Source organism: Balaenoptera physalus (genome assembly GCF_965194825.1).
Source record: "Balaenoptera physalus genome assembly, chromosome: 7".
Taxonomy (NCBI): domain Eukaryota; kingdom Metazoa; phylum Chordata; class Mammalia; order Artiodactyla; family Balaenopteridae; genus Balaenoptera; species Balaenoptera physalus.
Window position 1 is genome coordinate 111,715,197 of NC_138886.1, and position 26,636 is coordinate 111,741,832.

A 26,636-nucleotide genomic window follows, 5' to 3' on the forward strand; every position below is an offset into this window, starting at 1 on the left:
TGGCCATGAAAGGATGAGGCTCTGGACAGTATTCTTTCAACTCAAAAAGGGGAAAAGTTAACAGCAGGTAAAAACCAAAGATGGTTTGGCTGGAGGGACAGCGGAGTCGGACCTTCCTGAGCGTGCCTAACAGCAAGAGTTGGCAGAGACGGCGCTTTACTTAAGGAATTAACTGAGAAATAGCTGTTCTGCCCGCAGTCATCTCAGCTGCCAAAACCTCAATTATTTTCCTACCCTGAAGTGATCTTAGGAAAAGAATCGCTCAAGCTCTGCCACGGTGTCAGCTACTGCCTCTGGACTTTGTGTTAACCCTTTCAGAAGATTAAAATAGGATTCTGCATAATGAGACTAAAAGGACCTCGATCGCATGGGAAAAACTCACAAATGTCTAAAATACCATGTCTTGTGTGATTCCATTTAGATGAAGGCCAAAGGCTGGCAAAACGAATCTATAGGTTAGAAGTTGAGAGAGCAGTCACTTGGGCTGAGAGGAAGGGGGCCACTGGGGCCTCGGGGTTCTGGTGATGTTGATTCTTAAGCTGGGTGCTGGATACCCAGGTGTGCTCACTTTGTAAAGATTTATCAAGCTGGACACCTAGGTGCACTTTTCTATGGGTATACTATGCTTCTATAAAAAGTTTTTTAAGTTAAATATATATATATATATACACACACACACATATGTATATATATATATATTTGATTCTGCAGCTTGGAAGCTGGTTGCTGCATAGCCTTCCAGATGGAGTTTGTTGGGGTCTTTCCCTCTCTCCCACGCTCTCTCTCTCTCACACACAAACACACACACACATTTTTTCCTCTTATTTTCACAGGATTAAATTATTTGAATGAAGCCCAAGACATTGGTCTTCATAAGGTCTTTGTTCTCACTGACGCATCATTACCTCCCGGACTTCGGGAGACGGAGGTCTTTTATAAAGAAATATGCTGGGAAAATGAATCGTCCGCCAGGAGGCGGGCGGGCAGCGAGGCTCCGGAGCCGGAGCCGGGGTCGCTGGAGCTGTAACCTAATCATGAATCCTTGGCAGCTAAGGCAAGATCCCCTGCTGACTTGTCAAACTCTCACATGGACGTTAAGAAGATTAAGATAACAGCATGCCTAACATAGCTAATAAAAGAGACTTAAAACAATTGGCAAAAATAGATTGAGTTATGAAATGCTTATTAGGGGTAATGATCCCGTGTCACAATAATAGCATATAGGGTCAGCTCAGTTTCCTACACCAGAAAGACAGGAGGCGCCAATGAAGACCAGCCAGGGGATACGCTTTATGCCCAGTGCCCGACCAGGCAGAGACACACCCGCCTGGCAACAAGCCCCCCACCATACCCCACCACTGATCATGGCCACTTTGGAAACAGTGTAGAGGTCATGGAGGTGCCAGGTCACATCCAACATCTTAGACATGGGAGGAGGTGCCTCTGCGCCCAAGTATCCTAAATAGATTTTTCCCAGTTTAAGAATACTCACCTCGGTCTTCCCCCTGTCCAGCCTGGGTACACCAGCGACATGCCAGTTTTCTTCCTGCTTGTTTTTAGGGACCAGAAGAGCACAATTCCACTCACAGGGGACTAACTAAGGACCCTTTTGGGCCTGCTGTGTCTTCCATCCATTTAGAGGAAGGAGTCACCTGGAGGCCTCGGGACTCTCTCAAGCCCGTCAGCCTTGTCTTTCCCTCACCAAACTCTCCTTCTTTCCAACAGGGAAGAGACAAGGTTGGGTCTGCAGTGGGAAATGACAAAGGCCTGAAGCAAGTCCTGAGGGAACATGAGCCCTTTGATCTTCAGGGGGGAAGCATACGCAGCTGGGAAGTGGCCTCCGTTGCTGGTGAAACGACGTCCCCGAGTCTTAAGAAGGTTATCCAGCAACGTCTTTCAAAATTTAAAGCACACGTACCCTTTAACCCAGCAATCCTCCCCTTAGGGATCTATCTCCTAGAAGCCAAAGCACCTGTGTACATAAGCACCCGTGCACATAAGGGAGGAGTTGGCAAAAAAAAAAATCAAAAGAACGACACTAAAAATTCAAGCAGATTGTACAGGTCAGGGAAATGGATTGAGGTACAGACTCTGGGCGGTAGACTCCACTCCTTGGGAAGTTGACTCTGAGATGGAGGTTTGCGTGCAGGGGGTTTATGGGATGTGCCCTCGGGGTCACACCTGTAGGGCAGTGAAGCCAATCCCAAGGGAGCTGGGAGAGCTCTGGACAGTTGCCCTGAATTAGGACGAAGACTGTCATTGGACGTGGGCTGCTCCCAGAGAGGGGGCAGCTCTCCCACCAGCAGAGGTGAGACGGAACTGTGAACTGTGGGCCATCAGCACTTCCAGCTCCGAGAGGATGACTGCTTCGGTCCCGGAGGCAAGGGACCCGATGGTCCAGCACAGCATCCACTGCACGGGATATGACCACATGTATGTGTATTTGAGAAACCACAGATATAGTGTCTGTGCAGATATATAAAGGAAAAGCGTAAGCAGAAGAAAAGAGCAGCCTCTTTGATTTTCACATTTACCTTGTACTTCGAACGCTGACAATTCTGAAGCCTAACCAGACTCCATATCGAGGGGAAACAGAGGAGATGCCCAGCCTGGGCAGTTCTGGTGATTTCCCCTGACCTTGTCAGAGTGGAAACCAGGCGCCCAGTCTCCCAGCTGAGCCAACTTCCACTCCTGAGAACTCTGCCTGCCTTCTATTTTTGAATGGGTTGGAAATAGAACCAAGGGATAAATTTTATCTTCCTTTTGCTTGTCAGGGGTGGGTACCTTGAATACGGGTTTGAACTAAAGTCAAGTACGAAATGCAAAGTAAAGACCTCAGAAGGACCCCCACTGTCTCCCTGAAAGGCAGAGCTATATAGGGTGCTGTAAAATTGGAGCAATTGCCCTGACCCAGCCCGCACTAGGGAGCCCCGCAGTGACTCAGGTAAGCACTCTCTTGAGACTAATTAAGATGCTATAAAACGTAGGAACCTCATAATTAAACTAGAATCAGTCCTTCAATCCCACCTTCTCCTTCTTGCCCCATATTATTAAGTCAAAGCCAAGAGAAAGCACTCAACTTGCATATTTCTCCAAAGATTGCCTTTCACAGTCATCTGAATGAGATTTTACTCCTATCAGCAAGTGTTTGAGAAACAAGGGAGAGGAAGAGGAGGCTGACACAGAGCTTTAAAGTTCCATGTTTCTGCTGGTAAGAAAGAAAGCCTATCGTCCCAACAGGATATCTTCATTTATTTAACATTGTTCTAGAAATAATAGCTAATGCAATTAGCCAAGAAAAGGGTGAATTATATATATTGGAAAAGAGGACCACAGTAAGTGCAGATGATTTTCGTATACCTGGGTAACCCCAAAGAATTAGCTAAAAAATTACTAGAACCGTAATAAGAGAGCAGGAAGGTGACTGGTTAAACCTAAAGTATATTAAAATCTATAGCTTTCTTATCTACCAGCATCATTAGAATTAGAATGTAATGGGGTCAAGATTCCATTCACAGTAACAAAAAAAATCTAAAATACCTAGGGGTATACTTATATACAGGAAATATATAGAATAAACAAAGGGAAAGCTACAAAAATTAAACTGACTTGAATGAAATGATACATGCTTGGATGGGGAGTCTTTATATTGTGAAAATATCACTTTCATTCATTTTAATATACAAGTTAACAGAATTCCAAATTAGAGTTTATTTAGAACTCGGCAATTCTAAATTTCATCTGGAAGAATAAATACGGAGGAAAAGCCAAAATCAGATGAGGATTGTCCTATTCGATATTAAAATATATTTCAAAGTTACAGTTGACTGTCAAACAACATGGAGGTTAGGGGTGTCAGTGCCCACGCAGCGGAAAAATCCGTGAATAACTTTGCAGTTGGCTCTCTGCACGCGGTTGGCATCTGCAGATTTAATCAGCTTCTGATCGTGTAGTATGTAGGAGGTACTTATTTTTAAAAATCTGCATATAAGTGGACCTGTGCAGTTCAGAGCCCTGTTGGTCAAGGGTCAACTGTGCATCAATTTATAAATATCAATACCAAAATGGAAAGTAGGCTGTCTGCTGATCATTTAGCCACTTCTGATGGTCCGGACATGGAAATTAGCATTCTCTCCTTCCTCAGCTGACCGTGGCCTCCTGTGGATGGGATTTCTTCTCCTGGCTACCTCCACCCACGACCCATTGGCCCTGTGGTCCTCGACACCACCTTAGGAAAAGCGCTTGCGGCCCTACACTTTGGGCCTTTATTCCTTTTGACGATACCGGGTCAGACTCCGAGGTTGGGACATTAGACCATGTCCCCTGGTTGTGTTTACAAGACACCAGACATCTTCGAGAGAAGTGACCCATCCAGCTGGAACAAACTCTTACATTTTCCACTTCCTGTCAGCCTCTTAAGGGATAGGTAAAACATGCAACCCTCATTGTAATTTTTCACTTGTCTTCTGGATTTCTGATGCCCCACATACTACGGTTTCTCAAATCTGTGTGAAGGGCCGGTTTTTTCCAAATATAACATGTACCAGTCCTTTTTTTAAATGTAAGAAAAATAAATTACAAAAAAGGAGAAAAATACCTTAAAGACCGAGCAAATACAAGCTCCTATTTTTATTATTATACTCAACAGACATAAAATTTCTGTCATCTTGCTATAAATGTCTTCTAAATACTCTCTTCATAGACCAGTGACAACCATACCTGGCCAGGCACCCGGTCCACAGACTGCACATTCTAAACCTCGTCACCACCAAACTGGCTACCACTTTAGACAAGGATTTTTCACGCCCTGCGGTCTGTGTAACAAGACAATCTTATATTTGTATAACACAACTTTTTATAGCACTCAAATCTTCTCCCTCAGATGACTCTCCAGAAACATTATTCTGAGGTAATTGAGGCAGCTTTTAAACAAACCCCATTTGTCAGGCAAGAAATTCAGATCCTGGCAGAGATATTTAGTGACGCGGCCAAAGCGGTTAGTGAGGAAGCTATATTCACTCACCTGAAATGCTCTGATTCATGATCCCGAGATCTGCCCACGCCTTAAAGGAGCCACACACGTGGCAGTGACCTGGTTACTGGTCTACGCAACGAGTCTAATCTCACGGCCCTGGGCCACAGAGCATGTTTAGTACTCACACTACAGAAGTCCCTCTCCACCTTTCTTGACCCCATATCCTCGAAGAGAAAGCCCACCAAATCGTCCAGAGCCCTAGGGCTAATGATACTGTTCTCATACTGCAACACTGTGCTAGGAAACACATTTCAAATGAGCCATGGTTCTCAAACACAATAGCAAAATCAAACTGCAGCAATGGCACTAAAAACTAAAAACTCTCATTAAACTCTTCGAGAAGCACAGCAAATTATTTGGGCTCCGTGGCCAGAGCTAAAGAGGCTATGCTCACTTCCTAGCTGTTTTTCCTACCTGCAGGTACTTTATGTAACAGCAAGTAAGTAGCCTCTTGTATGCCAAATTTGCAAATTAAACTACAAAGGAATCTCGGAAATTGCAAACAAAATCTCTGCTCATTATTCAAAAGGGGATGCTTTTCTCTGTCTTCTGCAGGAGGTGCCAGCAATGGTGTTTGGCGTGGGGGATAGCAAAGGTGAACGCTCAGGTCACCTCAGGCTTCGTGTGGTTAAATGCAGCCCAAAAGAGCTGCAGGGAAGCAAATGACCAGCTCTGGAAGGCAGGGCAGTGCAGGGGCAAGGCCTTGGTTCCAGAGTCAGAGGGTCCTGGTTTGAAACCCAACCCTGCCACTCCTTAATGGGTAATGGGCCTAATAGAACAACAATTATCAAACAAAGGTATATGGAAATGGCTTAGCACGTAAGTGCTGGAAAATACTTGTCTTTGTAAATAGAAAGAAAAAAGCAGGTAGAGTTCACTTCCTCTACCAGGCATCTGCCTGCCATCTTTTCCAAAAGACCTTTCTGAAAGATTTTTGATTTATTTTGGTCTCACACAGATTCTATAGTATTAAAATAGCTTCAGGTGGAGTGTGGAATCTACAGGAAACTACACAGTCAAAAGGAGAAGCAGTAAGAGTTGCATCGAAGTCTGCACTAGCCATTGGTGCTCAAATGGATAGCTGGAAGGCTGATCCAAGTCAACAGCGGGGATGCTTTATTTGCAGTGGCTCTTCTGACACCCACCCCAATGATCTAACACACAAGGAGAAGGTGCATCATCTATGGCTTAGTGTTTCCACCTTTTCTGGCTTTGATTCCTGTCCTAACACCTTATTCTCTCACAAGGCAACTCAGGACAGGGAAATAGAATTGTCTTTAAGTTACTGGAAGCACTACAACATACAATTAGGACAATTCAGATTTTTTTCTTCTTTTTATTTTTTTTTGCTTGAGTTGTTCCAGTTGGCTGTAGACACTGATCACAAGACTCCTGTTTCTCAGGGCTATGTAGTTAAGCCAAGTAACCAAGCACAAACCAGAACAGGCTTTCGATCATACAGATGTTTCACACTGTGTTTACTTTTCTGGCACCAAAAGAAAACTTAGAGACCTTTTTAGTTTACAAGATCACATATAAGCGTTTTGGATAATTGAATTTTTTTTCTTTTAAATTTAAATATTTAACAACACGAGGCTCGGGCCAGTCTTTGCCTGAATCTACATCTGAAGATTCAAGTTGGACCAACTTAAAGAGCCAAGTCACCACCAAGTCTCTGTGACAGGGAGAAAACCCAGACTCTTGGTTCTGCTATTTATATACAATATGGCACAGGATCTCTGAACTCTACATTAAGACTTGTTTTATCATCTCATGTAGAACTGACTTTGAGTCTCTTTTTAACTCAACAAATATTTATTCAGTACTTACTACTGTGCATTGGACATGAGGATTCAAAGCTGATTAAGAAAGATTTAGGTGAGACCTGTAGAATATAATACAGAGCTTAAGAGACATCACCTAAACCAGGCCCATCATTCTTCTGGTGAAGAATTCAGGTCTACAGACATAGAAAACAAACTTATGGTTACCAAAGGGGAAAGGTGGGGGGAGGGATAAATTAGGAGTTTGGGATTAACAGATACACACTACCATATATAAAATAGATAACCAACAAGGACCTACTGTATAGCACAGGGAAATATACTCAGTATTTTGTAATAACCTATAAGGGAAAAGAATCTGAAAAAAAAAGATATATATGTATGTATAACTGAATCACTTTGCTGTACATCTGAAACTAACGCAACATTGTCAATCAACTATACTCCAATAAAAATAAACTAATTAATTAAAAAAAAAGATGGACTTCCCTGGTCGTCCAGTGGTTAAGACTCTGTGCTCCCAATGCAGGGGGTACGGGTTCGATCCCTGGTTGGGGAGCTAAGATCTCGCAGGCCACACAGTGCGGCTAAAACATAAAAACAATAAATAAGTATATTAAAAAAAAAAAGAATTGAGGCCAGGGGAGAAGGAACCTTCCCAGAGCCACATAGTAGCAAGTGTGAACCTTTAAAAGTCATGCTTCTGAACCAAGGTAATTCAAAAGTTCAAAATCATGGTTAAAATGCAGGTGCCATTACTTTTAAAGAAATGGTAGAAAATAAAAAGAAGTGGTAGAAAATAAGAGTAGTGTATGCATGTCCCGTTTTCTGTAGATCTGGGGCTTAGCTGTCAATCCATTTCCCAGCTGGACACTACACACGCAGCTGTCTAGCCGGCCACCCCTTCACATAAACTGCCTGCAGATTCTCCAATCTGTCCCCTCAGTTCTGAAGGCAGAGTCAAGGCCACAATGACTCTCACTATGTCCTCAGCTCTATTCTAGGTATGTCAGTTCTTTAACCCACAGTAATAAAAACCAGGTTTTCATGCTGAAGATTTTTGTAATCTAAGGAGATACCGAGACAGACTTGCATGCAGATGTGTGTATTTAAAATCTACATTTTAATGATGAAATGTGCATGCTAATTACATTGAAAAGATCATACTCATCAAGTCACTTCTCTTATGAAGCCTTTTTGACACGCTGCCCCCAAACTGGAAAAGGAACCTCTTCCAACGGTACCTGTGTAATAATCACAGCCCTTTACTGGGCTCAGTTACTTAGGTCTCCACCTTGAAGTCAGGGTCTGCTTGCATCTGCCACCCAGTAGGCTCTCAATATGTTTCTTGCATAAAGTAAATAAAAAGATATTTTGAGATTCTAGTCCACTCTGGGGTGGCTTCCCAGAAGAGGAAAGCTGGGATTTATTTTAAGCAATGGAAATGATTTGGTGGAAGGAGGCACATTTCTTCCTTGGTTCCTTCGCTCTGCCTAGAAAATAGGAGCAGGGCGTGGGATGAGGGTGGTGAGAAGGGCATGGGGAAGAGGAGAGGCATTCGCTGTTCCTATGATTCTCCCATGACTGGAGGGAAGTTCTCAGAGGCAGGCTCTTCTGCCAGGTTCAAGGGTGGGAACAGGAAAGACATTCCTGACCCTCGGTACAATTTCTTTTGCACTGTCATGCCATATGTTCTCCATACAAGACATCTTTGTACCGAGCTTTGTAGTGACCTTGGGAAATCACTTTTCTCTGGAAGCTGGGGTGAATCACAGGAGGGCAGGATGCAATTTCTCCTGTTTGCAATTGGCCTGGACTATCGAATCCACGTTCTAACCATTATGAAACACGATTGCCCAAGAGTACTGACAGATGCAACATTGGTAAATCAAAGCGTGTGGCTCTAACTCCCATCCAATGAACACAGTTAGATAGAGAGAGAAGTCACAGTTGGACGCAGCTGATCGTTTGTCTTTGAGAGGACGGCTGACCCTGGGGAGCTCTGGGCACTTGGTCAGCACAGCAGCAAGGTACAAGGGTGTGGGGAGGCAGTGGTTGGGTGGAGAGGGTGTGCATGCAATATTCTTCTCTCTGGTGTTTGTCCCAGGAGACCTGTCTGATATTGACACCTGAAATTTGTGACAGCTCCGTTCTGCTCCACTGACATCTATACAGAAAACATGATGCAAACCAGCTGGGGTAAAAGCAGTTCCCATGGAAACCCCCAACTTTACTTTGGAAAGTAAAAGTGATATTTAGGATGACCACAGCTATGGTTTGTATCAGCGCACTTCCTGGGAAGTTTCTTTTTATCCTGAACTTGAGCATTCCTTTTTTTCCCCTTGCCCTGCGGACTTTGGCAACAGAAAAATTTTAAATCATATTGAAAATATTACCTTCCCAGTTAAATGGCTAAAACAGGAGGTCTTGATTTATTCAAACCATACTTGTTAAAACAAATTTAACTCTAAATGGAGAAACTGTGTAAAGGTCAAGTTTTGTCTTGGATACTTTGAAAAGAGTTGCTAAGCATTTTGTCCCCCATGGAGGCTGTGTTGACACCAGGAGGTGTTATTTGTGTTATTTCCCCATAGCCATTTTTCCACCTCTCAGTAACAAGAGGAGAATTACGGCTCTAGAGAGCAGAGACACATCCTTATGTGGGCATGATCACAGTTGTGGTCAACATGGTCATGATAGCAGGAATAGACTGGTCGCTTAAGCACACTAGCCTGAGAACACAGAGGACATTAGGGCACGAGGTTGGGCGCCAGAGAGAATCATGTTCCAATACCTACTCTGCCGCTTGTACTTGTTGCATGAACCTGGGAAAGTTACTTAACCAGTCTCTGCCACAACTTCCTCATCTCTGAAATGAGAACCAGAGTACCTATTACTCCAAACGTTTGCAAGGATTCAATGAAATAATGCACATAAAGCATTCACTATCAGTCCACAATAAACTAAAATCCAAAATTAAATCAGTCTCTAACAACTGTTTACCCTAATGGCAACGAGGACAAATGATCTTTGTCTGGCCAATGGAGTTGCCAACACATATGCACGCACGCATGCACACGTATTCAACTGTATACATCTATTTTTAAAAGCAGCTCTTCAAACACGAGTGTAACTACTGATTTTTATAATTAAATAGTATTGAATTAATTGCCCCTATGTTCATAGTAGTGTGATGAGCCCTGTGCAGCTCAAGTTAAACTGAGCCCGTTCTTGTCCTTACAATCTAAAACAGATGACACGGGCTTCCCTGGTGGCACAGTGGTTAAGAATCCGCCTGCCAATGCAGGGGACACAGGTTCGAACCCTGATCTAGGAAGATCCCACATGCCGCGAAGCAACTAAGCCCGTGCGCCACAACTACTGAGCCTGTGCTCTAGAGCCCACAAGCCACAACTACTGAGCCCGCGTCTAGAGCCCGTGCTCCGCAACAAGAGAAGCAACCACAATGAGAAGCCCGCGCACCGCAACGAAGAGTAGCCCCTGCTCACCACAGCTAGAGAAAGCCTGCGTGCAGCAACAAAGACCCAACTCTGCCAAAAATAAATAAATAAATACATACATAAAGTTTATAAAACAGATGACACTGACATGGACAAATAATAAGTGTACATGTAGAGTTGCAACAGTTTTAGAGAAATCTAGAAAGCTAGGGAGTAATACTATGCATAAATGTTAAGGTCTAATGCATTAGAAAAAAAAGTCAGAATTAAATCGATCTGAAGGAAGAATCCAGTGGAAGGGAAGTGGGGAAGACAGGAGAGCGAGACCAAACTGAGCAATTCCCCGGCTTCATGCAACTCTTCTGATCTCAGAGAACAACGGCCATAAGCCCACCCACAGCTCCCCTGCTCCCCCATCCCCTGGGCCCCCCAAAGTCTAACCCCTCTCCTCATGCCCCCTTTCTCATTCCATCCCAGCAGTAAAGGTGTCTGGTTTTCACAGGTACCTTCTTCTTCTAATCCTCTGAACCAATCCCTGAAGAGTCTCTCTTTTGTATCCATCTTCCTTTTCTTGGGGAAAGAAAGAATACTTGACTGTGACGCCCTTGGTGGTGACAGTTCCATCTTCTTCCTTCCTTTCCCTTCTCCCAGCTGCTGGCTCTGCTCCCCACCTTTATTTTCTTCCTCCACATCCTCCTTACCAAGTCCTGGTCCCACCACTCTCGTGAAACTGTTCCTAGTCCCCGAAATCCTACCCCGGTCTCAGAGACAGCGGGTGACATTCCTATTTAATCACACCTCTCGCTCCCTCCGTCATCGAGTTTGATAGGTCACCAATGACCTCAGATTACTAAACACGATTTCTTTCCTGGTTCTCTCTCTCCGTGATGTCTCTGCAGCATTTGACATTGGCACCACGCCCTCCTGACATTTTCTCCTTGTTTTGTTGCCAGGATGTTATGCTATGCTGAGTCTCCCACTTTTCTAAAACCTAGGGCAATTTTTGTTTGTTCTTCTTATGCCTCATTCTCTCAACTGCATGTATGTCCTAAGATTCATCCCTAGGCCCTCCTCCTTGAGAGATGACCCACTGAATTATCATCACCATTTTCCCATTCCCATCCCAGGAGCTACCCCATCACAAAATGCTGATATTTGCTACTGATGTCTAGATCAGTCCAGTGCAACTGAACATCCTGAGATGATAGAAATTGGTCTATACGTGCAACTGTCCAATATGGTAGCCGTTAGCCATATGTCACTAATGAGTCCTTGAAATGTGTGAGCCTGAATGAGGAACTAAGTTTTTATTTTTATTTTATTTTTATGGAACTGTGTTTGCAGCTGACATGGCATTTATATCTGGTATGGGGTATTTCCAAAGCACTGAGAAATTTAGGGGAGAGGGGATGTATGAAATGGGATTTAGAGTGGAACCACATGGGAAAGATGTTACATGTGTTTTTACAAGAACTAAGTTTTTAATGTTATCTGAAGTCAATGAATTTTAATTTAACTTCAATGCACCACATGTGGCTAGAGTTTACTGTATTGAACAGCACAGCTCTTGATAGTTTCACTTAAACACCATGATTTCAGGCTGAACGTGGTCAAAACTGAAGGCCTTGCAGAAGATATTCATCCTCCCAGCGTCACTGTCCTTGGCACTACAACCCCACTCTGCACTCAAAGCACAAATGCTACGTTTTGTTTATCCCACTCTGATTCTTCACATGCAGCCTCTGATTCCCATAGATTCTACCTGGAAATATCCCTATTCTCTGTGCCTCATGGCCTCACCCCTGTTCAGGTTCTCATTCAAACACAGACAGTCAGCCTGGGTCTTGCCCCCACTGCTGATCTCATCTCATTCTAACACTTGTCCACCATGTCACCTCCCTGCTCTCTACCCACAGTGGCTCCCCAGTTTTTCTTAGTTCAAGGCCAAAATCCTTGTCTGGTTTTCAGTAAGACACGCAGGAGAATGGCGTCCACCAAACCTGGTCAATGTTGTCTTCGATGGCTGTCCCTTGCATGTGCGTGCTTACATACACACACACACACACATGCTCAGCCACCCTCCCCAGGGGGATGAGCTCACTAGCGCACAAACATGCCATGTTCACTTCTGCCTTGGAGCTTGCCTTTTCAAATCTTACCTTTCAACACCCAATTGAAGACTCTTTCCCTCCACAGAGATTTTCCATGACTGTCTAATCCCTGCCTGACCTATCTTGCCTCTGAATCCTAGAGCTTGTCCTGATAACTATTGTTTCTTGGGTGTCATCCTTTTCTTCCCAGTTAGACTTGAAGGCAGTGGGTCACCTTCTCCAGTACCCTCCATCAGACTTAGAACTGAGCACATAGCAGACGCTGGGCGCTCTGTAAACACTTCTGATTAATCAGCAAGTTCAGGAGAAGACCTGGACACGAAAACATCTGAGAACTCAGCGAACATTAGACTCACATGGTTAATAATTTACTCCCTGCTCCCTCTCATTTTCTGCTTATCCCTCTCCTTGTCCTGGCTTCTTCCAGCTTCAATTCCTTTCATATAACTACTTTTCCCCTTCATCCAGGAAATTATACGCGCTAATCATGACAGGGTCAGGGTAGATAGTGCAGGGTTTTCTGTTTTCTCCCGGAGATGATGGCCAAGGCTAATGCCTTGTTTGCCATATGATCGACATGGTTCTATTGAGGAAGTTAACACACCATAGAGGAAAAATCATGACGGACCTTCTGTTACTGGCTTGGTGGCACTGGTTAAACTCTTTAACACCAATGAGTCTCATTTCTTGGGCAGGTAAGACAAGGATAAAAACACCTCCTCACAACTTTATAGGGCAACTGTGGAGTTAAGGAAAATAATACTTGAATAATGGGCTAAGGATATAGGATTGGATGTACCAGAGGAAGAATGAATGCACCTCATGGATGGCCAAGGCATTTTTCATTTTAAAGGATGTTCCAGAAGGGCAATGTTTAAACCAAAAAAACCTCATAAAAGTGGAAAATTCCAGACTCTGTAAACTAGTCAAAAGGAGGAGAATAATCTAGAAATCACAAATAGCCCATGATGAGGTGAGGGGGTATCTGGGCAGGTCTGCTGCCTCTCAGGAGTGATGATACAGAGGAGAACTATAAAAGGGAAAGGAGCAGTCCCCACACAGGAGCCAGACCAGACATCAGGAGAAAACTTCCTTTGGTTTGCCACCCACGGGAGCTAAGCAGGACCTTGAATTCATGGCAGAGCTTTCCTTTTCAGTTTCTTTTGCTGTATAAAAAGAGGCTCAGAAAAACGACTCCAAACTTTTTTGACTACCAAGGATCACTTTCTTATTTTTCCCAACAGAACCTGTGTTTTGAAAAATTTTAAATGAGATAGAGTAGGTAAACACTGACTAACACAGATCATAGTGCCATAGATGTTAGTTACAGAAAACACATTGTGATTGTTTCTCCTCCTGTTTTTCTGCTCAAGGATAGAAAATCGTCAGAGTTTTGAGCATCATGAGATAACCAGTATTGCCCTAATAGAATGACACAGGTCCACCATTCCTTTTCTTTTGGATCCAGATATGTTTTGGAACCCAGGATGTTTCAGATTTTATAAAAGTAATACGGATCACATACTATACATTGAATAAGACCATCAGAGAGGCAGGGGTACCCCACAATCAAACACATGCATCTTTTTGCAACTTGATGTGTGAATTAAAAAATCTAGAGGGGCTTCCCTAGTGGCGCAGTGGTTAAGAATCCACCTGCCAATGCAGGGGACACGGGTTCAAGCCCTGGGCTGGGAGGATCCCACATGCCGCGGAGCAACTGAGCCCGTGTGCCACAACTACTGAGGCCCTCGCGCCTAGAGCCTGTGCTCCACAACAAGAGAAGCCACTGCAATGAGAAGCCTGCGCACTGCAATGAAGATCCAATACAGCCAAAAATAAAAACAAATAAATAAATAAATTTATTTTAAAAAAAAAGAGTATTGGTGAATGTGGATCCAGATATAATTCAAAAAAAATCTAGATAAAATATAAATATTATATAAAATTTATTTAAAATATAGATTTTATATTCTATAATCTCTATATTCTGAAATCTATATTCTCATAGATCTCATAGAATCTACAGATTCATGTGAGTTCAGGTTAGGTTCACTGCCAAATGAGTTCTCATTAGCTCCAAATTAGTAATCTAGAACTTTTTAGACCCAAATTAGTAAGCTAGAACTTTCCATCTTTGGAAATTTTGAATTTAGGAATTCCAAAGGAATCATGCACTATTTTATGTAGTATTAATATTTTTTTAAAAAGAGGTAATATTTTTTAAAGCTTCCATCAAGCTTTAGGAAATGTAAAAAATACTGGGTAGCAATCTCAAAACTACTACAAAGCTACAGTAATCAAAACAGTGTGGTACTGGCATAAGATTAATAGACGTATGGAATATGGAAAAGAAAGTCCAGAAATGACCCATATATCTATAGTCAATTGAATTTCTACAAGGATGCCAAGATCACTCAGTGAAGGAAAAGATAGTCTCTTCAACATGTAGTGCTTGAACAACTGGATTTCCACATGCAAAAGAATGAAGTTGGAACCTTACCTCACACCACACATAAAAATTAATTCAAAATGGATCAAAGGCTAATGGTTAGAGCTAAAACTAAAAACTCTTGGAAGGAAGGATAGGGATAAGTCTTTGTGACCTGGATCAGGCAATGATTTCTTAGATATAGCACCAAAAACACAAGCAACAAAAGGAAAATTAGGTAAATTGGACTTCATAAAAATTAGACATTTGTGCATCAAAGGACATTATCAAGAAAGTGAAAGGACAATCCACAGAATGAGAGAAAAGTATTTTCAAGTCATATATCTCATAAGGTTCTAGTATTCTAAATATATAAAGAACCCCTACAACTCAACAACAAAGACAAACAACCTAATTTAAAAATGGGCAAAGGACTTGAATAGACATTATGCCAAAGAAGGTACGCAAATGGCCAACAACCACATGAAAAGATGTTCAACTTCTGTAGTCATCACTGAAACGCAATTCAAAACCACAACAGATACTACTTTATGTCCAGTAGGATGGTTATAATTAAAAGACAAAAAGGAAAATAAGTATTGGTGAGGATGTGGAGAAATTGGAACCCTCATACATTGCTGGTAGGTATGTGAACTGGGGTAGCTGCTGTGAAAAACAGTTTGTTAGTTCCTCAATAAGTTAAACATAGTAGGACAATATGACCCAACAATTCCACTCCTAGGTATAAGCTGAAAGAAACTAAAAACGGGTATTCAAACAAAAACTTTTACCTGAATATTTGTAGCAGTGCTATTCACAATAGCTAAAAGGTAGAAACACCTCAAATGTCCATCAACTGATGAAAGGATAAATAAAACATGGTATATCCATATAATGATATTCAGTTATGGAAAAGAATACAGTACTGATACATGCCACACAGGGATGAGGCTTGAAAACATTATGCTAAGTGAAAGAAGCCAGACACAAAAGGCCACACGGTGTATGATTCCATTTATATGTACTATCAGGAACAGGCAAATCTATACAGACAAAAGCAGATCGATGGTTGCCAGGGGCCTGGGATGGGGGAAACGGAGAGTGACTTTTAAAGGGAACAGAGTTTCATTTTGGGGTAAAGAAAATGTTTTGGAAGTAGATAGTGGTGATGATTGCACAACATTGTTAATGTACTAAGTGCTACTGAATTGTATGCTATAAAATGGTTAAAATGGTAAATTTTACCAAAATAAAAAAAATAGTGAGTAGACAACTATTACTTTTTAAGGGACCTTAAGGCATCTGGAGACTGTTTTTGTTTGCTTTTTTTTTTTTTTTTTTTGGAATCACTAGCCAAGATATTGGAAACACAGTTAAAAAAAAACAGTCTGAATCATAATCAGAATTGGTTTTCTTTTGCTTTAAACGTGGTGTTTCTAAAGATTTTGACTGATTTTAGGAATTCCTTTAATATAAACTATGGTTTATCAGTCTTGGCAATGTTGTCGTTTGGGGCTGGATAATTCTTTCTGTGGGGCCATCCTGCACATTGAAGCATGTTTAGCAGTATCCCTGGCCTCTATCCAGTAGATGCCAATAGCACCTCTCACCCCAACTGTGACATCGTGACAACCAAAAATGTCTCCACACATTGCCAAATGTCCCCTGGGAGTCAAAATCACCCCTGGTTGAGAACTCCTGCTGTGAATTCTTTAGGAACGGTTTGTTTTCCTGGGAGTTCACCCTCTCCTAGAGTTTCCTTTAAAAAAAATAGCCATTTCTGAGATTGTCCTTTAGTTATCTCTTGATGACAGCAAAATCATTTTACAAAGCAAATGATTGCAGATGGCAGGTAACCTTCAAAAACATTTCTCATCATATGGGATCAAACTACATGACCAATTTGTAAACAGCAAGTTTCTCACTGGCAACTAAATGCCCCAGCGATAAGCTAAATGCGGAGAGTACACAAAAAAATAAAGAAAGTTAGTGTGCAATGTTCCCTTTTCAAACCCTTTTTGGGCAAAGACTACGGCTCTGCCAGCATTCCAGAACAATGACAGCCGATGTGCCCTTTGTCAACTTTCCCTCCTTCTCCTTTGAAAATGCAAACCGAACTCCTTCCAGAACTTCTTCTGATACCCTTTACTGAGTCTGGAATCAGATACTATTACAGAGAGCAACCTGTGCTCCAGACCCCCCCAGCGGCCACTGCCAGTGGGAAGGCGAGGACTCAGTGTCCAGGACTCCGGGTTCCCTGGCCGCTTCCGTGGGCGCAGCACCACTTTCTGAGCCATTTCATGGCTTCTGAGTAGGATATCATTGGAACAAGGAATTGTGAAGCTGAGAAGCTGGAAATCTACTGGCCCCACGCAAGCCCCTTTTTCTACAGATGAGGAGCTGGAACCCAGGGCTTTTAACTCACGGCCAGAGCACTTTCCTCTGTTCCAGGGAGGGCAACCAGGTAGAGCTCCATCAAGATGTCATTTCCTCCTTGCTGTGCCTTGGTTTCCACTTCTCTACATGAGCCTGGCGACTTCTATCTTACAGGCTTTTTCTAGGAATTAAATTAGATGCAAAAAGTGGCCTGCAAGCACCACTGCTATGGACTGAATGCTTGTGTCTCCCCGCCCCAAATTCATCTGTTGGAGCCTTACCCCTCACTGTGATGGTATTTGGAGGCAGGGCCTCCAATTTGGGAGTTAATTAGGTTTGGACGAGGTCACAAGGGTGGAGTTCCCATGATGGGATCCGTGTTCTTATAAGGAGATAAAGGGACCGGAGCTGGTTCGCCCTCTGCAGTGTGAGGACAGAGCGAGAAACTGGCCGTCTGTAAACCAGGAAGAGGGTCCTCACGAGAACCTGACCACGCTGCACCCGGACCTCGAAACTGCCCAGCTCCGAAACTGTAAGAAATAAATATCCGTTGTTTAAGACAGCCTGTCTGTGGTGTTCTGTTACAACAGCTTGAACTGACTAGGGCGACCACGCCTCACATCCCATACGTAAACTCCTTCATTTCTTTATCCTAGGAGAAGACTTGGTAAGCTCTTCCCATGATTTCATCTCATCCACTTGTGATCGAGAGAAAGTTCAGCCTTCTTTACCTACACGGACTCTGCCCCATCTGACTCCATAGGTATCTCCCTCCGATTGCTTTGTCTTGAACCACAAGCTTCCATGAAACCAAAGGAAATGATCACATGTCAGGCTATTCTCATTTCTGCTTCACATTTTGATATCAACCTGAAAAGATGCCAGGGCTGAGGCAGTGGATGTGTGGCTCAAGCTGCACTTCCTCATCCCTTTTCTAAATTCTTAATAAATCTAAAAGAATACACATATAGGTGAAATTTTACATCACTACTAAAAAACACTAGGGAAGGGCCATATCCATAAGCTAGAACCTCTGAGAGATTTCTGGAAACTATAATTCCATCACCACCGGCCTGAATGAAGGACTAATGGGTCCTCAGTTTACCTCAAGAAAAGGGGTGAAGGGAAGATGGCTCCCAGTTGCTGCCAGGTGACACCCCCAGGGGCTTGGAATAGCAGATGCTAGAGATACAGACAGACTCAGGGGTAGCTTTTCAAAGACAAATCGTAACTGCACTCCAGTGTCTGAGGAGAGTACTGATACTGAGGTCCACACAGGGTGGGAAATCCCTCGGTTTTCCCATTAAGACCAGCAAACAAGTAAAGGGAGGTTCTTCGGGACGTGGATCCCAGGGGGCCGGTCATGCCACCTGGAGGAGAGATCACTGCACCCACTGTGTCAACCAAACAGAACAAGGACTCTTCTGCTGTGCAACAGTGAACCTTTGTCCTTCTACCTCCTCTCTGCTCGCTCTGGATGAACAGATCGGTATACTCTGGCAAATATAAACTACAACAAAGACAATTCTTTCCTTCTCCCCTTAATCTGGGCCTGAAAGATTTGGACCAGGACCCAACCAGTTCCAAACAGCACCCATTTCAAATTTTATCCCTAGGTCACCCTCAGTGAGGTTGAACAAAAAGAGAAGAATTACTGTTCCCGTGAAAACATTCAGCTGTTCAGGAGATGAGATCGATCTGAGGAATCTGAGATCCTCAGATATAAAACTCCACTTTTGGGACTTCCCTGGTGGCACAGTGGATAAGACTCCATGCTCCCAATGCAGGAGGCCCGGGTTCAATCCCTGGTTAGGGAACTGGATCCCACATGCATGCCGCAACTAAGAGTTTGCATGCCACAACTGAAGAGCTGGTGAGCTGCAACTAAGACCCGGTGCAACTAAATAAATAAATAAATACTTTAAATAAATAAATAAAAAATAAAACTCCACTTTTAAAACAGTGATATGGAAGAAAATATGTTGTATTGAAATGCGATTTAAAGAGCTATTGGGTTTACAAATGCAGCGTAGGAGATAATGAAGATGGAACAATATGCCAATAAAATGGAGTGGACTGGAGCAAAGGTGGTGGAGGTAGCTACTAAGGTTAACTAGGTAAAATAGAGCACACACTGGAGAAACGTGAGAAACTTGGAAGTCAGAGGAAAATAGCGAGAAGATGACTAATGTGGGTAAAAGAGCAAGAGGAAAAGGGGACAGGTACAGGAGATCCAAAATAGAGCTAATATGAATTCCAAGAGAAAGAGTGAAGTAGACAAAGTGATCACCAAAGGATGCTATCTTTAGCTTCAGGACAAAAAAAAAAAAAATGTGCACACGGTTCCAGGCAATCACAATGAAAAAGTTACCCCACAACCAGAAATGTCCAGGAGACATTTTTTAATTTGATTGGGAAAAAATTCTATAAACATCTTGGTTAGAAAATAAACACATAAATAAAGAGAATACATGAGAAAAGGAAAACAATAATCAAGTTGGCCTCAAGTCATTTATAAAGCACTAAATACCAAGAGACAGAGGAGTAACAACAACAATATTTTGAAATTAAAAAAATATATAACTCGGGTTCTATACTCAGAGAAGTTGTCTTTCACGTATTTAGGCTCAGGCATATACGGGCTTAAAAAATGCGTTTGGCTTATGTTGTTATTGGTCAAATTTTATTTGGCATTATACTCTAATATAATAGCAAATATTTTAAACCTTGTGGGCCATTCAGTCTCTGCAGCAACTACTCAACTCGGCCACTGTAGCATGGAAGCAGCCATGGATGATTTGTAAGCAAATGTATATGGCTGTGTTCCAATAAAACTTTACTTACAAAAACAGGCCATAGTGTGCTGGTCCTTATTTCACATGGTAGATAAAGCAAAATCCGGAGCTCATGAATGAGTAAATCATAGTATATAATAAGAAGGCTATTTGTATTACTAAATTACAGAAAGATACAAAAGACAGGATAGGAAATATAAACATTTAATAGCAATAACCGACATTTAAAACACAGAATTTTATTAACCAAAAGATGTAGGTTTCTGGAGGAAGGGAAAATAAGAGTGTGATAAACTTCCTCCCTTATGTGGGCAAAGGTGGGTAATAGGGATGGTTGTTTAAGAGAGAAACGAAGGTTTAAAAAATGCTTTTGAAAAGCTCAAAGATAATCTCTAGTAGAATTAAAAATAGGAGACCACCTTTCCAAAATACTGCAGAATTTAAAAAGCAAAGAATAAAATGGTCCAGTTTGCAAGAGACAGAAAACAAAGAAAAGGAAGGAAACATAAAACCAGGAGACAAAAATCAACCCAAATACATCTGTTACAATCAGTGGAAATTAGTTAAATGTTTACTAAGAGACAACTACCCAGATAAGACAGGTAGACACTGAAAAATCCATTTGATGCAAGTTACACAAGCTGATGTATAAAAAGACAGGGAGGGGCTTCCCTGGTGGTGCAGTGGTTGAGAATCCGTCTGCCAATGCAGGGGACACGGGTTCAAGCCTTGGTCTGGGAAGATCCCACATGCCGCAGAGCAGCTAAGCCCATGTGCCACAACTACTGAGCCTGCGCTCTAGAGCCCACATGCTGCAACTACTGAAGCCCGCGTGCCTAGAGCCTGTGCTCCACAACAAGAGAAGCCACCACAATGAGAAGCCCGCACACCACAACGAAGAGTAGCCCCCGCCCACCACAATTAGGGAAAGCCCATGCGCAGCAACGAAGACCCAACACAGCCAAAAATAAATAAATTAAATAAATAAATTAAAAAAAAAAAAAAAGACGGGCAAAGGTATGTTGGCAAATGCAAACAAAAATATATTAGAGATTGCAATATTAATTTTCAAAAATGTACATATCAAGGAAAAATAAATAGGACAAAAACTCTATTAATTAAATAAATAAATCTAAATTATACCTTTAAACGAAGGTGTTATTGACTTAATCTCTTAAGTATCATGCATCCGCATCAACATATATAAAGCAAAACCTGTTAAAAATATAAGAAATAATTGGAAGAATTATTCCCAGCAGGAAGGTTTACCATACCTCTCTCAATATGTAACAAATAAAGTAGATCATGGATAAAGGTAAAGATAATGAATACTGGATAAAGATGATCTTAATAACACCTCGTTAACGTTTAATTAATATATATCTTTCAAACATTAAATCTATTAAATGTGCTAATTATTGATCATATATCGTCATTAAAAAAGCCTCAATTCATTTCATAAGCTAGAAATTATTGGATGCACATTCTCTGACCACTATAAAGTAAATTCAAAATTAATTTTTAAAAATGGGGGATAAAAACACAAATTATTTTTTAAATTAATGAACAACAATAATACAATGAATCCTCTTCTGTCCACATAGGACTAAGGAGCTACTAAAAGAGGAAAAACAGAAAAACTGGATGAGAGTACTGCCTAGCAAAACATAAAGTAAGGAATTCAAGTCTGCTTGGAGGAAAATGTACAACTTTGGTTGTTTTTAATCTTAGACAGGAATAAATTAAAGTATGTGAACCAAACATTTTCCTCAAGTTAATATAAAAGAACAAAATATAACCAGAAAAATAAATTTCTAGAGATTAAATTAGTGCACTGGAAAACAGAGCAAAGTGATTAATAAATCTAGGACATGGGTTCTTTGAAAAAACTAATGAAATAGACAATCTTTCAAGATATCTCAGTGAAGACAAAAAGCAACAAAACACAAGTATATGATGTGGGAAATGAGAAAGATAGAAAAGAAATGAAAAATAACAGAATTTCATGTAGAATTCTGTGCTAAAATGTTAAACCTCAATGAGAAGGAAAATAGAAAATAAGAAAACAAAGATTATCAAATCTGACAATCAGAATAGACCACTATCCATGGAAGAAATAGAAACCAGTCTCTGAGAGCTGCATCCATAAAAGGAGCTGCGTCCAAATGTTTTATGGGCACGTTCTTTCAAACCTTCAAGGAACACATAATTCTTATGCTATTTAAATTGTTACAGATGGTAGAAAAAAAAAATGGAGAGTGTCACAATTCGTTTTATAAAGTTAACATAAACTCGAAACCAACATGCAACAAAAACAGCACTGTAAAATAAAACGATATACTCATTTCACACAGAAATACAGATGCAAACCAGAAATAAAATACTTAGTGTAATGCAGTAACATAAAAAAGAATAATGTCACTGATCAGATAGAATTGAATCCAAGAATATATGGATAGGTTAATATTAGGTAATAAAATATATCAAATCAATATCAATGAAAAATATTATATTGATGCATATTTAAAAAGCAGCATTTGATAAAATTAAAAATTCATTTTTGATAAAATTGTTCTATAAACTATAGAAAGATACGTCCTTGACATGATGAAGGATACTGATCTAAAAACCAACGTGCTGTATCTAATGTTGAAATACCAAAGCAGCATTTCCTGACTTCATTGTAACAGTCATTTTTCTAAGACATGTTAGTAAGTGTGATTAAAAGTAAAGTTTAAACAATAGTCCAAAAGTAGTTTGGGAAGTAAATGGAGAAACATGTCATATATTTTTATTGAAGTAGAGTTGATTTACATATGTCATATTTCTTAACAGGAGGTCTCAATGTGATAAAGATGTCTCCTTTCAAATTAATCTATACATACTAAAAATTATAATTAACATGTGACAGTATTTGTGTGTGTGTGTGAGTGTGTGCGTGTGTGTGTGTGTGTGTGTTGGTGCTGGTGGGGGTAAGAGATGTAACTTGACAAAATGAGTCCAGACTTTTCCCGGAAGAACAGGCAAAGACGGACAAAATCATTTTGAAAAAGAATATTCATCCAGAGCTTCCCCGGTGGCGCAGTGGTTAAGAATCCGCCTGCCAATGCAGGGGACACGGGTTTGAGCCCTGGTCCGGGAGGATAGCAGATGCCGCAGAGCAACTAAGCCTGTGCGCCACAACTACTGAGCCTGTGCTCTACAGCCCGCGAGCCACAACTACTGAAGCCCGCGCACCTAGAGCCTGTGCTCTGCAACAGGAGAAGACACCGCAGTGAGAAGCCCGTGCACCACAATGAAGAGTGGCCCCTGCTCGCCGCAACTAGAGAAAGCCCGCGAGCAGCAACAAAGACCTAACGCAGCCAAAAATAAATAAATAAAATAAATAAATTTATTAAAAAAAAGAATATTCATCCAGGGGCCTTAACCTAGAAAATATTAAAATGTATTACAAAACAACAGTAGTTAAAATAATGTAGCACCAATATTAGAGAGACAGATAAATGTAACAGAAGTGGGAGTTCCAAAATAGATTCAGGATTCTAATACAACAAAGGTAGTTTTCCAAAGAAGATGGGAAGGGATACATCATTCAATAAATCTTTTAAGAATATCTGGTTAACCGTTTCTACATAAATACAGTTAGACATCACCTACCAAAATACAAAAGTAAATTCCAGGTAGATGACAAATGATGGTTTAAAAGAACGAGGAGAAAATAGAGGTTATCTGACTTACGTGGGGGAAGATCTCTCCAAGCATCCCTGAGAAGGCACAATCCATGAAGAAACAGATTAAAATATGTGACTACATAAACATTTTAAATGTCTATGTATTTGTAAAAGCCACAAAAAGGATAAAATGCAAAAAAAACCAATGGGAAAAATAGTTGCTGAATATGTATAAAGATTATAACATTGTTAAATACTCCTGGTCTTTATTCCCTTTTCAGTGAACCTATCTCGCTCTCTCCGCCTGCATCCATTTGCCATTGCTGTTCCATAGAAGATAGATACCCCCCCCACAGGGAAGGAAGGGGACATGGTGTTGAGGAGGGTCCCATTTAGCCAGAAAAAGGAAGGGAAAGCCTGCCACATCTGTCCTCCACCGGTGGACTGCGGGGAAAAGTGGGGAAGGAGGCAGTGAAAAGAGGCATCCTGGTGTTTGTTCCGAGCTCCCCTCTCAACAAGAACCACAGAGGCATTTAAGAAGATAAAGGTGGTAGTGAAGGCGCTTTTCCCCACTCTCCATTCTGGGCATCTGGGAGAGGACACAGGAGGGCTCTAGCACCCATTAAAGTGACAGCCGGTGTGGGTGGGCAGAGAGTAAGTCTGGGTTGGCACACCTGTTTGGTGTGGTGTGCTTGGGTGTGGAAGGAACCCACAGGGCTCTCCATACCTTGAGACAGGGATGAAACATTGCTGCGGGTTTAGCTCAGAAGCTTGTGAAAGGTGATCACGGGGGCTGTTATGGATAAAGTGACTCCTTGGCTTATGGCCACAGAGCAATTGTCACCCCAGCCAGGAACCAAATGGAGACACACATAAACTTTGAGTGTCTGTAGTCGCAGTAAGGACTGAGTGGGGCTGAGTCATCAGGTGGGTCAATGGTCCATGGGTGAGCACCATCAGACTTATCGGGAGACGGCTGCGTGATGGCTGGAGACTAGCGCCTGGGGACCGGTCACTAGACTAAGCCAACATCCCCAGCGCAGGAAACTAAAAATCACCATGGAAGGTCAACCGAGGGCCCGACAATCTCCTCTCTCCCCGACCCCAATAACCACGAGGTGATGTGTGCCCCTGATGAACAATTTAGCAGGCAAACCTGAAAGGCTGAGTTATCCAAGGGAGGCTGAGTATATAAAGACGCTGCTTAAGTGACTGGATTTGACTGAATCAACTAAAAGTGTATGTGTGTGTGTGTGTGTGTGTGTGTGTCTCTGCTGGAGTTCATGAAAAAGACCATATCAGTTTTTGAGAAATAAAGAAGGTACATTTTCTCAGCATGTCTGAATATAGCATGAGAAAGCAGGCAACCCAGGATATGCAGTAATAAGTGATTAATGTTCAATGTATACAATAATCTTACAAAAAGAAAATAAATGAAAATCAATGACTTAATAAAATGTGGCCAAAGAGCACAGATGAGCAATTTCACATCACAAAATCGAAATATAAACGACTGATAAAAATATGGGGGGAAATTTTCAAATAGTAAAGAAACATGCAGTTTCAAAATGAGAAGCCACTATGTAAGTGTCCAGTTGGAAAACCAAGTGAAAGGGCTAAAAGACAGTGAATCTACCAAACAAAGAAAACGCCTCAGGAAAACATCCTAGCGTCTGAACCTGAAACTATGAGGTAACAAAACACAGCAATGCCTAAGTCACTACGTATCGTCTCCTTCAAAGTAATGACTTGCCAGTGTGCAGCTGGTTTGAAAGAGGCGGCAATTGTTCAAAGCTTTGTTAGAACTTATAGTAGACGTTTTCTGAGGCTGCAGCACATTCTTTTGAATATGACGGTAAATCTCTGTTGACACATTCGTCTTGCAGAAAGAGCCACAATTAACTTAAAGCCAAGTCTGGTTAGACTACTTGTGATCAGGGAAAGCATTTCTCGTAAATCTGCTCTGGAGGCAATGACAGAAGAGGCATTCAAAAACTATGTGGCAGCTCACAGAAATAACTATTTTCAATCACGAGTGAGAAGGATCCTACTTGGCAGGATATCTCTCAACTGTCCTGTGTAAATGTCTCCCAACTGGTCTATCCACAGTCTTCTTTTCATTAAGCCTTTGATAGTTTAAAATATAGACTTGATCATGTCATCTCTGCTCCTGGTCCTCTCCAGATAAAAACACAAACTCATAATATGACTTTAAAGGCTTATTTGGTCAGATCTCTTTCTGTCCAGCTTCATTTGATACTAGTTTTCTATCAGCCTTTCATCTCTGGCCACATTGGCTTTCTGGAAAACCCTCATAAGCATCAAGCCAGTCCTATCGGAGTTTTTACCCATCCCATTCCTTCCCTCCTCCTTTTAGCCAATGAGGAGCTCCTCATTCTACAGATCTCAGCTCAAAGGTCAAGCTCTCCTTCCTAGCAAGACTTTTCTGCCCTCCTGCCCAGGGTCACCCTTATCCACAGCATAGGTTTCCAAGGTACCACCCCATCCTCTTCATTGGACTTTTTATGTGGTTATCTGATTAACGTCTGTTTCCCTGTGGAGATTAGAAGTCTGCAGGAAGCCAAGCACCCAGACTGGTGTTTACATGGCGCACTGCGGAAAGCCCAGCATACGGGGAGTTCTCCAAAAATAACTGGAAGATGAACGAGAAATGCTATTTGATGTGCTTGTGAGGAAGAGGTGCTGCAGGATGGCCACAAAAATCCCCTCATCCCTTTATGGATCTGCTCCCCCATCAGGAGGTGAGTCTATTTCTCTCCCCCCCTTGAACCTATACTGGCCACATGACTTGCTTTTCCTGCAGAATGAGGCAGCAGTGACACTGGGCCGGGTCTGGGCCTCTCTCTTCAGAAGCCTGGCAGCTCCTGCCCTCTTGGAGAGAACTGCCACACTGCGGGAGGGCACGTCTCAACCCCTGGAGGAAGAGCGGCCACCGATTCTGACACCCAGAC

At 41.9% G+C, this 26,636-nt stretch overlaps 1 protein-coding gene and 1 long non-coding RNA gene across 8 annotated transcripts in view; both read right to left on the reverse strand.

Annotated features, from left to right (window-relative positions):
- Positions 1 to 26,636, reverse strand: part of LOC309664125 — a 764,383-nt gene that overhangs the window by 486,188 nt on the left and 251,559 nt on the right. The gene's annotated exons all lie outside the window — the stretch shown is intronic.
- The window catches only part of ADRA1A (adrenoceptor alpha 1A), a 99,283-nt gene that overhangs the window by 59,825 nt on the left and 12,822 nt on the right, over positions 1 to 26,636 (reverse strand). The window contains exon 2 of one of the 7 annotated variants that reach the window (XM_082468972.1): positions 1,900 to 7,406. The exons of the other annotated variants lie outside the window; for them this stretch is intronic. Within the exon in view, the coding sequence (XP_082325098.1) occupies positions 7,324 to 7,406 (83 nt within the window). The 3' untranslated portion in view covers positions 1,900 to 7,323. Of the gene's footprint in view, positions 1 to 1,899; positions 7,407 to 26,636 lie in introns of those variants that run through there. 7 annotated transcript variants of the gene reach the window in all.